This window comes from Rana temporaria, chromosome 3 (assembly GCF_905171775.1).
Source record: "Rana temporaria chromosome 3, aRanTem1.1, whole genome shotgun sequence".
In the NCBI taxonomy this organism is placed as follows: Eukaryota; Metazoa; Chordata; class Amphibia; order Anura; family Ranidae; genus Rana; species Rana temporaria.
In genome coordinates this window covers 7,424,697-7,440,125 of record NC_053491.1, presented here as the reverse complement: position 1 = coordinate 7,440,125, position 15,429 = coordinate 7,424,697, and the positions used below count along the sequence as shown (strand labels likewise).

Here is a 15,429-nt window from a genome sequence, read left to right as displayed (position 1 = left end):
CATGCGCAGTGCGAACACGATTTACACAAGCGTTAGGGTTGTCCTGATACCACTTTTTTAGGACCGAGTACAAGTACCGATACTTTTGTTCATGTACTCGCCGATACCGATACTTTTTTTAATGCCATGTGACAGTTTGACGGATGGGCACTGGCACTCATAGGCGGCAGTTATGGGCACGGATAGGTGGCTGGCACTGAAATGCAGCAATAAATGACATGAGGAAATGCCATGCTGCAGCGCTCATCTTTGTACACCCTGCACACAGCATCAGTAAGTATCAGCAGACATCTTGTTACACCCAGCCCGAACTACATGGGCTGGGTATAACAAGATCTCAGCTGCTGACTTACTGTGGCCAAGTGCAGGGTGTGCCAAGATGACGGCGAGCGCTCCGCCCACTGAGGCCGCACGCCCACTCCACCCGATCTGCCTACTGACGCCCTCCCCGCCCACTGAATCCGTTCGCCCGCTCCGCCCACTGAGGTGACCCGATCCGCCTACCGACGCCGCCCCCACCCTCTCCACCCAGAGTCCGCTCTCCGCCAACCAAGTATCGGGTCAGGCATCGGGAGCATTTGTGCGAGTACTTAATGCTCGGTATCGGGACAACCCCAATATGCGTGACTTACATATGCGTTCGCTTCTATGGGGGTGCTTTCACCCCCCCCCATCTTTTATTTTCCTTTATTTCCCCTTATTTATTTTTTAAACCACTTTATTCCTATTACAATAAATGAAGAAATGTGAACATCCCTTCTAATAGAAATACGGGGTGATAGGTCCTCTATACACTTTAAAAAAATAAAATAATAATTTCCGCCTTCGAACAGCAGTGACATGTCATCGCTCCAGTCCTCCTAGATCATAGAGGTGGTCATAGACGATCTGGTCTTTGTTCACCTCTACGACCAGCCGAGCTAACCGTCTGATCATTTTCCGGGTTCGCTGGACACCTCCTGCTGCTTCTGAAAGGCCAATTAGCTGCTTTCATTAAAATTTGAAATCCCCAGGTGAAAAAAATAAATAAAAAATCTTTAATAAAATAAAAATAACACACCCGGGTTAGCTGCAGTCCTAAATAACCTCGTTACAGATACACACATTCAGCAAGTGGTTAACAAGAGGCATGGAATGATAAACGACATCAAAAAAAGTTTTAGTCGTTGAGAAAAGTCCATATAAAATCACTGTGGCATGAAGGTCACATTATCAGCGTCAGCAGTCTCTCTCTTCCAAACAGGATCTGCGGAGACTCCCACCAGCAAACCACGTAAAATCAACAAAAAAAGGAGGGAAAGTGCTACTACTTGTGTAGCATTTATTAAAACAGAGCACTAAAGAAAGCTCCATTTGTGGGCAAAAAAAACAAAACACGTCAATTTTGTTTGGGAGCCACGTCGCACGACCGCGCAATTGTCAGTTAAAGCGACGCAGTGCCGAATTCGCAAAAAAGGGGCCTGGTCCTTTAGCAACAAAATGGTCCGGGGGGGGGGGGGGGGTGAAGTATAGGGTAGAGAGGTAGAGAATAGAGGAAGAGAATAGCGCAGTAGACATTAAGATTTTTTTTTTTTTTTTTACGAAGCAAAAAGTCAAACCCGATACAAATACTCAAACTACAGTTTGGTGCACACCGCTGGATTAAACCTTTATGTATGAATAGATTACCTTTTGACAACATGTTTCTGATTCTTCTTTTTTGGTGGACGAAGGCTTGCTACAGACTTTAGGAATAAAAAAAAAAAAAAAAAAACACACAAATAAAACATCAATCCAAATTAAAAATTTACATAAAAATGTAAACATTTGTTCCAAAGACCAATTTTAATTTGTAGTGTACAAAGGGACACCTCTGTGTAATTGGCTTACACTTAGAAATACCAGCAACCTCTGGTACTAGCAGTGGCGGTGCGTCCATAAGGGGCGCATGAGCGCCGCCACCTCTCTCCTGCCACCCCTCCACCAATAGATAGATTCTTGCATTGCATGAATCTATGTATGGTTGCCGCTGCCACCCCCTATTCAGGCGCCCGGCCCCTTTTTCGGGCCCTGGGACCCTGAATTACAGCGGCGAGGTATTTTTTTTTAAGCACCCGATTAAAGCCGTAGGCTCTAATAGGCGTTAAAAAAGGTGAACAGCGGGTGCCATGCTGGGCGCTCGCAGTTCACTCAGCTTTGTGTTAGGAAAGCGAATATTCATTCGCTTTCCTAACACCGAACCGACTCTCTCAGACAATCAGGTGCTCGGGTCTGTTACCCGTCACCCGATAGGCGTCCAATCACAGCGCCTGTCATTTCAGCCAATCAGGTGTCCAAATCATAGCAGAGGATGCGAAGAGCGGACGGTAGAAGACATCGAGGAGCGTGGAGGACACCACCGCCGTGACCCACTGCCCTGCCGAGATATGGCAAGTGCCGGGTGGGTGGGGGATGCACAGTGGCTGCATTTGATGGGCACAGTGGCTGCATTTGATGGGCACAGTGGCTGCATTTGATGGGCACAGTGGCTGCAATTGATTTTTTTTTTCAGTTTGTCTGTGTCCCCCCCAAAAATGTTAAGCACCACCTGCCACTGGGTACTAGGGATATTGGTTAAAACATTTTTTAAAGAAAGGGGGGAGAGGCTTTTTAAAGGGTTTACAGTAACGGGGGGTACATTTTTAGTGGGATGCTTTTAACCACTTGCTTACTGGGCACATATACCCCCTTCCTGACCAGAGGACTTTTTGCGATTCGGCACTGCGTCAGTTTAACTGACAATTGCGCGGTCGTGCGACGTGGCTCCCAAACAAAATTGACGTCCTTTTTTCCCCACAAATAGAGCTGTCTTTTGGTGGTATTTAATCACCTCTGCGGTTTTTATTTTTTGCGCTATAAACAAAAATAGAGCGACAATTTTGAAAAAAAAAAAATATATATAAAATATGCTATAATAAATCGCTCAATTTTTTTAAAAAAAACATTTTTTCTCAGTCTAGGCCGATACGTATTCTACATTTTTTTTTTTTTTTTTACCAAAAATATCGCAATAAGCGACTGGTTTGCGCAAAAGTTATAGCGCCTACAAAATAGGGGACTGAATTATTATTATTATTTTTTTACTAGTAATGGCGGCGATCTGCGATTTTTATCGGTACTGCGACATTATGGCGGACACATCGGACACTTTTGACACATTTTTGGCACCATTCACATTTATACTGCGTTCAGCGCTATAAATATGCACTAATTACTGTATAAATGTGACTGGCATTGAAGGGGTTAACACTAGGGGGTGAGGGAGGGGTTAAATGTGTACCCTGCCTAGTGTTACTAACTGTGGGGGAAGGGGACCGATCTGTGTCCCTATGTACAAGAGACACAGATCGGTCTCCTCTCTCCCTTTTACACACACAGATCCACGCCCTTCTGCTTGGGTCTTTCTTATGCCCTTCCCTCTCCCCCGTCTTTCCTCTTTCTTTCTTTCTTTCTCTTATTACTTTTCTTTTGCCCCTCTCTCCCCCCCCCTTTTTTTTTCCCTCTTCCTTCCCTTTGGAATAGCGGGACACGCAAACGTAAACCGCGGACCTCACTAATGGTCTGTTTGGTGAGAGAAGCCTGCGCTATAATTACTTTAGCGCTACTTCGGTCTGATACGCAGTGCTTTCCCTTATTGACTCATGTCTGTGGTCTGTATGTTAATTTTATACCGTGTCCTTTCCAGAGCGGATGGCGACTGCTGATTCCCTTTTACTTTTGTATTGTTTTGTTCTTTTGTTTATGTTTTAAACCCAATAAAAATTGTCAATTATAAAAAAAAAAAAAACATGTAATAAAGCTTACAATGAGTAGAGTTCACATGAAGGGGATAACACTACGGCTGCAGCGGCGCTTTTATCCCTTTTTTTGGCACTTTACCGCCGATGCCTGCCCGCCCCAGTGTAAAAAGGGCCCTACAATCCAGAAAAATGGAGCATATTTAAAGCACAAACTAACCTCCAGCAATTTTATGGAGTTCAGGAATTTTGCATTCTGCTTTATATTTTCCAGTCTTTCACGCTCGTATGCAGAGAGTTCCATCTGTTCCTGAAAAGCAAAAATAGAATGTGAAACTAAATGTGGCAAAAAAAAAAAGCCTGTTCGATTGCTGATGCTCCAAGTTCAAATTTTGTAGCTGCTGACTCTTAACCACTTCCCGACCTCCTCATGTACATTTACGTCGGCAGAATGGCACGGACAGGCACAATAACGTACCTGTACGTCCTCTGCTAGACGTGGGTGGGGGGTCCGATCGGGACCCCCCCGGTACATGCGGCGGTCGGGTACCCTCGGGGAGCGATCCGGGACGACGGCGCGGCTATTTGTTTATAGCCGCTCCGTCGCGATCGCTCCCCGGAGCTGAAGAACGGGGAGAGCCGTATGTAAACACGGCTTCCCCGTGCTTCACTGTGTCGGCGCATCGATCGCGTCATCCCCTTTATAGGGAAGACACGATCGATGACGTCAGTCCTACAGCCACACCCCCCTACAGTTGTAAACACACACTAGGTGAAACATAACTCCTTCAGCGCCCCCTGTGTTTAACTCCCAAACTGCAACTGTCATTTTCACAATAAACAATGCAATTTAAATGCATTTTTTGCTGTGAAAATGACAATTGTCCCAAAAATGTGTCAAAATTGTCCGAAGTGTCCGCCATAATGTCGCAGTCACGAAAGAAAATCGCTGATCGCCGCCATTAGTAGTAAAAAAAATAAAAATGCAAAAAAACTATCCCCTATTTTGTAAACGCTATAAATTTTGCGCAAACCAACCGATAAGCGATTATTGCGATTTTTTTTACCAAAAATAGGTAGAAGAATACGTATCGGCCTAAACTGAGGAAATTTTTTTTTTTTATATATATGTTTTTGGGGGATATTTATTATAGCAAAAAGTAAAAAATATAGCATTTTTTTCAAAATTGTCGCTCTATTTTTGTTTATAGCGCAAAAAATAAAAACCGCAGAGGAGATCAAATACTACCAAAAGAAAGCTCTGTTTGTGGGGAAAAAAGGACGCCAATTTTGTTTGGGAGCCACGTCGCACGATCGCGCAATTTTCTGTTAAAGCGACGCAGTCCCGAACTGTAAAAACCCCTTGGGTCTTTAGGCAGCAATATGGTCCGGGGCTTCATTAAGTGGTTAATGAACTAAAAAAAAAAAAAAAAAACCGTAGTAATTCCACTTTAATTAGCGCAATTCTGTTTTATATAAAACAACATCAATTCACACCCGCCGCCAATAAACCTCACCTGTACAGTAAAAGCAACGCAGGAGACATTACCTGATCGGACTCTTCCTCGCTATCAGATTCATCCGCAGAGGGTTTCTTTACGACAATTTTAGGGTTAACGTTCATGTTGGCCGCATCGTCTGGCTCAAACAATAACTTCTTCTCCTCCAGGGAGTCGTACAGAAACTTCTTTTTCCTAACACTTCTCCTTACACCGTTTGTAGTTTCCGTGATGTGTGTGCTGGGAGCAGAGACACCGGATCCACTTTCCTGCTGGGATCAGAACCAGATTGCTTCAAAACAACAGACAGCAGAGATTCCACATACACAGCGAATAATTCAACACAAACACTATAAGATATCGATTTTCGATGCCTCTACTGGCCCTCTTCTTTTTTTTTTTTTTCTTTTTATCAAAATTTCTTTTATTGATTTTTTTCCAAACAGAACAATAAATACACATAAAATCAACATACAGACTTACAACATAATGGTCTCAATAGGTACCTCTTATACCATAAAGAAAAGAAGAAAAAAAAAGGAAAAAGGAGAAGACTTCGACTGTCACTAGTGCTACAGGATTACTCACAGGATATGCAGTTCAGTTTTGGGCTCCAGTTCTCAAAAAGGATATAGGAGAACTGGAGAAAGTGCAGAGAAGAGCAACCAAACTGATAAGAGGCATGGAGGAGCTCAGCTATGAGGAAAGATTAGAGGAACTGAATTTATTCTCTCCTGAGAAGAGGAGAATTAGGGGGGATATGATCAACATGTACAAATATATAAGAGGTCCATACAGTGAACTTGGTGTTGAGTTATTCACTTTACGGTCATCACTGAGGACAAGGGGGCACTCTTTACGTCCAGAGGAAAAGAGATTTCACCTCCAAATACGGAAAGGTTTTTTCACAGTAAGAGGTGTGAAAATGTGGAACAGACTCCCTCCTGAGGTGGTTCTGGCCAGATCAGTAGATTGCTATAAGAAAGGTCTGGATTCTTTCCTAAATGTACAGAATATAACTGAGTACTAAGATTTGTAGGTAAAGTTGATCCAGGGAAAATCCGATTGCCTCTCGGGGGATCAGGAAGGATTTTTTTCCCCTGCTGTAGCAAATTGGATCATGCTCCGCTGGGGTTTTTTGCCTTCCTCTGGATCAACTGTGGGTATGGAGTTGGGTGTATGGGATTTTACTGTGTTTTTTGTTTTGTTTTTTGTGGTTGAACTGGATGGACTTGTGTCTTTTTTCAACCTGACTAACTATGTAACTATGTAACTATGTAACTCACTTCAAACTTGCCCCATGTCTAATTTTCCCTTTAAGATTTAATTTCCCTGGGGGGGGGGGCCTGGAGACATAACTCAGACCCCCCTAGCGGTGGGGGGGATGGAGGCGACGGGGCAGGGTTAAGACGGAGGGTACAAGACGAGAGGAAAGAGGAGGAGAGAAGAAAAAGAGACACACAAAAAAAAAAAAAAAATTAATCCAGGGGTAATAAATTCTCCCTATTGTGTATTTACAAAGTGTAAAAAGAGGGAAGGCCAAATTCCCTACCTTGTGAAAGAAAAAAAAAAAGAAAAAAAAAATATAAGATCGAAAAATGTAATACATGGGGGGAGATCACCCCTATTGTGCATATATTATTATTATAAATATAAAAGGCAGTGCAGCGCTATTAATAGTGATAGAATACTTAAATACAATTAAGTAAAAAACAGTGTAAACAAAAATAAATTGTAAACAAAAATAACTCTTTGATAAGAGAAGGAATCCAAATAAATGAATTAAATTAATAAGTGATAGAAAAAACAGCAAAGTCCATTTAAAAACCCAAAAATTAAAAAGTGTCTCAATCTGGTGTGAAGACAATTCCTTAATTAGCAAGATGTGATGATATCTTGATTGCTGTGATAAAGTGTTCACCCATGCAATTCGTGAAGTAACGATTAACCGCTTACCAGAGATAAAGACTGTTTCCTGACAGACTCCATGGCAGCCTACGTGTGGGTTAATCCCGCCTCTCATACCTCATAGGACCCTACTCCCATAAAGCTTTGCTTCTCCCAATAGACTGTGTTCCTTTTTTGTCCTCCTCCTAGGACCGAAGTAATCGTTTGTTTAAAGAAAAACCTTTTTTTTTTAGTCCCTGATTCCCATGCCTGGTGGCTCTGAAGTCCTACACATCTCAGCTATTAGCTGGATGGACATTTTTTGTCTGCGGTACCCCTTTTTATGCTTACTAGCCTGCCACTGGCAGGTAAGCGATTATTTGACCACATACCCTGGCTATTAGCAGGGGGTCTCTAAATTACCAGACCTTGCAGAGTAAGCAGCGGTGGCTTCCTTATCCAGGCCGGATCATGGGTTTCCTAAGGTGGTAATGTATAAACTTATGCTCTTACCTATCATGGCAGCCAGTTTTTGTGTGTAGTCTGTCTTTTCCCTTCCAGGTATGGCCGCTGGAGCGCAGTGCGTTCCAGCTTCGCCGCTTGCTAGTGGTCTGCGCATGCGCACGCCTCGTTCTGGGAACGAGGCTTGGCTGTGTGTGAGCTCCTTGGTCTAGCTAGCCGCGATCGCGCATGCGCGCGAGGCCGACGAGGTGACGCAGGTTCACCGCGCATGCGCACGTCGGTGCGCGGTGACGTCATCGACAGGGCGGCAAGTTTAAATAGCTGTCAAACACAGCTATATGGTGGCACATCCCTGACGGTCTAGGTGTATCTCTCTTGGCTGTGGATCAAGGTAGGAGACTGCTCTTTTATGCCTTATGTAGCACTGTGATTATGGGTCCTTTTGCCTGATGCACGGTTCCTGTTGGTTTCTTTTTTTTAGTACTGTTTCCTCACCGCTATGGATGTGTCACCGCCCCCCTGTGGCCAAACCTTACGCTGCAGGTAGGATGGAATTTTATTCCCTCTGCCTGTTTTTCTATGGGTTTTGGTTTTAAAAAAAAAAAAAAAAAAAATTGTATTTTGTCTCTTTTGTTTCCAGTCCCTCCAGGTCTATTCCTCAAATAATAGCACGTGAAGATGTTATTGAAGTTCAACCACAAAAACATCATTCAAGTTCTAGAAGTTCTAGATCTTCATCTAAGCATTATAGAGAAGGTTCTAGATCCTCGTCTGGTCACCACTCTCACCGTCACTCCAGTCATTCTGAAAGGAATTCCTGTTGGGGATGTAGAGCTCAGGTCCCAGAAGGAAAATCCCTCTGTGAGCCATGTTATTCCCGTGCTGTAAGGGAAAGAGGGGGTGAGGACCAGCAGGTTGAAGCCCTGGTCAGAAGAGTGGTCCAAGAATCCTTGAACATCTCTACTTCCGCCCAAGCGGTTGTTCCTCCTGTTGAACCATCCCCAGTCCTGGTACAGGATGATCCTGAAGTTGCGGGCCCTCTAGAGTCAACCGCTCTCCAAGTGTTTCCTCAGAAAGTGAAATGGAAAATGTCCATTATGCTGCTGGTTTTGATTTTTCCCTGGTCCCAACATTGGTGAAAGCAGTCAAGGACGCTTTAAAATGGGAGGATCCAGTAGAAGCACCTTCCAAGCAAAGGAAGTTCTTTAGCCAGCTTAAGAAAGACCGCCCAAACTTTCCCCTCCTTGGTGAACTAGGAGATGTAATTATGGAAGAATGGTCTGGTTCAGACAAGAAAAATTCTTTACTATCCAAGATAGCGAAGTTATACCCATTCAAAAGTGAAGAGGTGAGCCATTTAGAGTCAGCTCCTCTAGTCGATGCGGCCTTGATGAGACTGGTGAAACACGTTACTCTCCCTTTGGAAGACACTGTTTCCTTTAAAGATGGTTTGGAGAGGAAAATAGACACTGACTTAAAACGAATTTATATTACAGCGGGCATGGCCTGTAAACCAGCCCTAGCGCTGGCAGCCCTGTCAAAAGCAATGGAGGCCTGGACAGGTGAAATGGACACTGTGTTATCTTGTGTCTCTGAAGACATATCTGGAAGCATCCCAGTCCAGGAACTAAAGATGGCTTCAGTCTTCTTAGGGGAGGCTTCCCTTGACCTTATACGTCTAGTGTCTCGGGTCATGCTTTCCTCTGTCACAGCCAAGCGTGCCCTGTGGCTACGCCCTTGGGTGGCTGACCCTGCCTCTAAACAGGCATGGTGCAAGATACCCTTCTTGGGTTCTTCCCTGTTTGGGAACAAACTAGATGACGCCATCACCCGAGCCACAGGGGGTAAGTCAGGGTTCCTTCCCCAGGATCGTCGTCCGTATGGACAGAAAAAATTCTTTCCCAGGCAAGATCAGGCAAGGGAGGCCCGTCGGTACAGACCTGGACGTGATTTTAGGAGGAATTGGAGAAGAAACCAACCCTCTGGTCAGAAGCCGGCAAAAAGCCCTTCTTCTGGTGGACGTGAAGCTCCTAAGTCCTTTTGATATAGAGCCGGCCCAGACGGAAAGAGTCGGGGCTCGTCTCTTCCAGTTCAAGCATGTCTGGGCAGCCTCAATAAAAGATTTCTGGACAGTAAAAACAATATCTACAGGCCATTCCTGGATTTTTACAGAACCCCCTATTCTTCAAGTCATTCACACAACAATTCCATGCTCAGAAGAAAAAAGACAAGTCCTCCTGTCCTACACGAGCTCTCTTGTGGCTCAAGGTGCCGCTATACATGTCCCAACGGCCGAGAGGTTCCAGGGGATGTATTCACCCCTTTTCCTGGTCCAAAAAAAGTCAGGTTCCTGGAGACCAGTGATAGACCTGACACATCTAAACACCTTTATCAAAAAAGAGAAGTTCAAAATGGAATCGCTGCTCACGATCCGGCAAGCAGTTCAACCAGGCGACTGGCTTGTGGCCATAGATCTGAAAGATGCTTACTTTCATGTGCCCATAGCAATGGAATTTCAGAAGTATCTGCGGTTCGCAGTAGGCAATATTCACCTCCAATTCGTTTGTCTCCCGTTTGGACTCACAACATCCCCACGGGTATTCTCAAAACTCTTACTAGCTGTCGTAGCCCTGATCAGAACCAGAGGCGTTCGTCTACACCACTACCTAGACGACCTACTACTGCTATCGCAAAACAAGGAGCAAATATTGACGCACCGGGATCTCGTCATATCGATTCTGACCGAGTTTGGCTGGCTACTGAACAAGGAGAAGAGTCACCTAGTACCAACACAATCACTGATATTTCTCGGGGCCCAATTCAATACATCTCTAAGTACCATCTCTTTGCCCCTGGAGAAAATCCCAGTTGTTCGCGACAGGATCCGTTGCGCTCTAGAGTCTCCTTTCCTGAAAGCCTCACAATGCCTCAACATTATAGGCACCATGGTCTCCACAACTCCGATGGTGAGATGGGCACAGTGGAAGATGCGGCCCTTCCAGAAGGGGTTTCTTCAACAGTGGGACCCGAGATCACAAAACCAATTGATCCGGATAACGTCACACATGCGGGAAAGTCTTTCCTGGTGGCTACTAAGGAAAAATCTCCTCAATTGCCATTCCCTAGCTCCTGTATCTTGGATCACGATCACGTCAGATGCCAGCAACACAGGTTGGGGGGCTCTCTGCCTGAAGGAAGTAGCCCAAGGGAAGTGGGACTTTCCGTCCCAGAAAATCGTGTCCAATGTGCTGGAACTTCGCGCAGCCTTCTGTTCCCTACAAGCTTTTCTACATCTGATAAAGGGGTCTTCAGTCCTCCTAAGGATGGACAATACGTCAGCAGTCTCGTACATCAAGAGACAGGGTGGTACTCGCAGTCTGTCTCTACTGAAGGAGGTGAATCCAATTATGTCTTGGGCGCAGACACACTTGAAGGATTTGACAGCGGTATATCTCCCCGGATCTCAGAATCTACAGGCGGATTTTCTGTCGAGGACATCCCTCGACAACAACGAGTGGTCTCTCCACAACGAGATTTTCAGTTGGATCCTGTCACTGGATTTTTCACCAGAAGTGGATCTGTTTGCATCCCCATGCAATTTCAAGCTGGAGAAGTACTACACCAGATGTCGCTGTCCCCAGGCCTTCGGGGTGGATGCTCTAACGGATCAGTGGAGATTTCGCAGAGCCTATGCCTTCCCTCCAATTCCAGTCATCCTCAAGTTTCTTTCGAGACTCAGGTGGGAGGAAGTCGAGATAGTGGCAATAGTCCCATACTGGCCCAACAGGCCGTGGTTCCCATTACTGTTTCAGCTGAGCTTCCGGGATCCAGTTCCTCTTCCATCCAGATCAGATCTCCTGCTACAAGGATCAACTCCTCATCCATGTCCAACCCATCTACATCTGATGGCCTGGTTCTTGAAAGGGGAAGGTTGGAAGCGTTAGGTTGCGGAGCCATCTCCACCCTATTGAACGCTAGGAGACCAAGTACTAACAGAATTTACCAAAGGATATGGTCAAAATTCTCTGACTATACCACTTCTATGGACGGTTCTCCTAATAATCCCAGAATTCAGGACATTCTGGGTTTTCTTCAGACGGGTCTTGAGCTACCTCTATCTGTAAGCTCACTAAGAGTCCAAGTCTCGGCTATCTCCGCATTCACCGGGATATCCTGGGCCACTCACACTCTCGTCAGACAGTTTTTCAGAGGAGCTATCCGACTGAGACCTCTAAGAAAACCAAGATTCTCAAAATGGGACCTTCCGCTAGTTCTGGATTTTTTCTCAAACATACAGAATTCAGACCAACAACCAATCAAAGATCTTTCTCTCAAGACGGTCTTTCTAGTGGCCATGACTTCAGCGAAAAGGGTTTCGGAAATTGGCTCATTGGGATGTAAGGAACCTTTTCTTACGTTCTTCCCGGACCGGGTAGTCCTGATTCCTATGCTAGGTCACAAACCTAAAGTTACATCAGTCTTCCATGAGAACCAAGAGATCGTCCTTCCCATCTTTCGTTCTTCTGAGGACTCTGAAATTCATCCTTTGGATGTTGGGAATGTATTAAAACAATATCTGGAAGCTACAGCATCTTTTCGGCAATCCGATCATCTATTTATTTCATTTCACGGAAAGAACAAGGGAATGCGTGCTTCCCCTAGATCTATTGCAGCATGGATTGTACAGGCAATCCAAGGGGCTTATAAAGCGAAGGGTTTGGCTCCACCGGAAGCGGTAACCGCCCATTCTACTCGGGGCATGGCTACGTCGTGGGCGGCTGCCCGACACGTCTCTCCGGAAGTAATCTGCAGAGCGGCCTCTTGGTCATCACTGAATACATTTATGACGCACTACTGCGTGGAACCGGCTTCCTTATCGTCGGTTAATTTTGGTTTACATGTTTTATCTGTTGACAATGTCAATTAAAACTTTTTCTTTAACCAGCAATTTGCCCACCCGGGTGTGTATGGCTAGTTATTTCCCACACGTAGGCTGCCATGGAGTCTGTCAGGAAAAAGGAAAATTTATATGAAATACTTACCGTAATTTTCCTTTCCTGATGGACTCCATGGCAGCCGGAGTTCCCTCCCCTTTGCTGGAGTAGGCTATTTTACGGAACACAGTCTATTGGGAGAAGCAAAGCTTTATGGGAGTAGGGTCCTATGAGGTATGAGAGGCGGGATTAACCCACACGTAGGCTGCCATGGAGTCCATCAGGAAAGGAAAATTACGGTAAGTATTTCATATAAATTTTCCTTTTTTCCACCAGTCTTATAGAGCCTATGGGAAGTCTGGTCTCCCAATACCCTTTCAGCAATACTAAACCTCAGCAATCGATCCGGGTATCATAAATAGGAACAAAAGAAAAACAATCGACCAGTAGTAAACAGGGTCATACCACTTTCTATCACAAGCAAAGGACTGTTTTAATATTATAAACGTGCAAAAACCCACCTCACCCAAAAAAATAAAAAAATAAAAAATAAAAAATAAACAGAAAAATTAAGTGAAAAAGCCAAACGATTATTCCTGGGGGGGGGGGGGAATAAATCCCCCTATTGTGTGTTTACAAGGTTTAAAATAGAGGGATAATCAGGTTCCCTACATTGTGAAGGAAAAAAAAAAAAAAAAAACGAATAAATTAATATCGGGTGAAGATTCACCCCTGTTGTGTATAATATTATTATTACTAACGTTATAATACTGGCCCTCTTCTAAAAAAAAAAATACTAGCTGCCTGGCTGTTTTAGGCTGAAAGTGAAAATAAACTTCCATCGATTGTCTGTACCTATAGGTAAGCCTATACGAAGGGCTTACCTATAGGTACTGTAAATAAGTTACTGTATATGCAGCCAACGGCATCATCGGCGCATGCGCTCTTAACCACTTAAGACCCGGACCAAAAATGCAGGTAAAGGACCTGGCCAGTTTTTTGTGATTCGGCACTGCGTCGTTTTAACTGAAAAAGTGCAAAAGGTATCTCTGCAAAACAAACATTTCACCTGAGACCTCACCTGATCACCAGACTCCTCCGGCTTCTCAGATTCAGCCTCCAGGTGAGACGGCAGGACGACGAGCGTTCTCCTCACACAGCTCTTCTCTAACGATAGGGAGGTTCTCTTTCCTGCACCGCCTTCTATAGACCGCTCTTCCTCCTCCTCCATCATGTTCTTCCTCTTCCGAGCCCTCTTGTTGGGTGTGGACACCACATCGTATTCCAGGGAGGAAAGCGCAGGCACTCCATTAGTGGTCTTCCCCATGTTTGGTGTACTTTCCTGTGTAAGGCAAAATGCAAATCTGAGCAATTCCCACATCGAGGGGTAGATTCAGGTACATTTGCGCAGTTTTTAACGGAGGCGCAGCGCACCGTTTTGCCGCTGCGCCTCCGTAAATTACCTGCGCTACGCTTGATTCGCGGAGCAGTAGCTCCGTAAATTGCGTGGGCGCTCCTGAAAAATGCCCGGCGTAAGCGCGCGCAATTTAAATGATCCCGTAGGGGGCGTGGATCATTTAAATTAGGCGCGTTCCCGCGCCGAACGTAGTGCGTATGCTCCGTCGGGAAACGTTCCCGACGTGCATTGCGGTAAATGACGTCGCAAGGACGTCATTTGCTTCAAAGTGAACGCGAATGGCGTCCAGCGCCATTCACGATTCACTTACGCAAACGACGTATTTTTAAAATTTCGCGACGCGGGAACGACGGGTATACTTAGCATTGGCTGCCCCTGCTAATAGCAAGGGCAGCCTTACGCAAAAACCGACGTACGCAAACGACGTAAACTGCGTACGCAGGGCGCGCGTACGGTTGTGAATCGGCGTTAGTATGCAATTTGCATACTCTACGCTGACCACTACGGGAACGCCACCTAGCGGCCTGCGTAAGAATGCAGCCTAAGATATGACGGCATAAGGAGCCTTATGGCAGGCATATCTTAGGCTGCGTATCGAGGTTCCTGAATCAGGAGCATTCGATACGCCGGCGCAAGTAAGCAATTGCGCTGCGTAACTATGGTTACGCAGACGCAATTGATCTCTGAATCTACCCCCTTGTGTATTTATCACCCAGGAGCTCAGCACGATTATCAATATTTATCATTGATGGCGCGGGGGCAAGGGGAATTTAATGCAGATAATGTGTTGCATTTATGAATTCGGTGCAAATTGCTGTAATATATTTGAAGTGTAACGGTGGCGCGAGTGTGACCGTCCAATTGGGTAACGCGCAGGCAGAGGGGTCAGGTGTACAGGAGTGACATGTGCTAATAAAAGCCGGCAGGGTTTGTACCCCTGGTGTGGCAGTCCAGAGGGGCCGGGAACAACTCACATCGGGGTAACTCGCCGTGTGGCATGGGGGTATTTTTTTTTTTTATTAAATTTTTTCACGCTTGCCTCCAGGGCTGGATCTTCATGGCTGAGGCAGAAGGAACTTTAATGCCGCGTACACACGACCGTTTTTCGGGTCCTAAAAAAATATATATATTTTTTAATGTCATTAAAAACGATGGTGTGTGGGCTCCAGAGCATTTTTCGGGTTCTAAAAAAATGGACACATTTTTTTACGATGTGTTTTTTTTTTTTTTTATCTTTAAATTTTCTTTATTATTTTCCAATAATTGTCAAGACAAATGTTGTTACAAAAAAGGTATACGCACATATGCGGCTTTGGCTTTAACCACTTAAGACCCGGACCTTTATGCAGGTAAAGGACCCGGCCAGTTTTTGCGATTCGGCACTGCGTCGCTTTAACTGACAATTGCGCGGTCGTGCGACGTGGCTCTCAAACAAAATTGGCGTCCTTTTTTCCCCACATATAGAGATTTCTTTT

The 15,429-nt window shown here is 45.1% G+C and overlaps 1 protein-coding gene across 1 annotated transcript in view; it reads right to left on the bottom strand.

The window, feature by feature from the left end:
* The window catches only part of WDR76 (WD repeat domain 76), a 51,921-nt gene that overhangs the window by 31,998 nt on the left and 4,494 nt on the right, over nucleotides 1–15,429 (bottom strand). The window contains exons 3-7 of the mRNA XM_040341480.1: nucleotides 13,619–13,879; nucleotides 5,305–5,526; nucleotides 3,976–4,065; nucleotides 1,669–1,724; nucleotides 926–968 (exon numbers count right to left, since the gene is read on the bottom strand). Of these exons, the coding sequence (XP_040197414.1) occupies nucleotides 926–968; nucleotides 1,669–1,724; nucleotides 3,976–4,065; nucleotides 5,305–5,526; nucleotides 13,619–13,879 (672 nt within the window). The remainder of the gene's footprint in view (nucleotides 1–925; nucleotides 969–1,668; nucleotides 1,725–3,975; nucleotides 4,066–5,304; nucleotides 5,527–13,618; nucleotides 13,880–15,429) is intronic.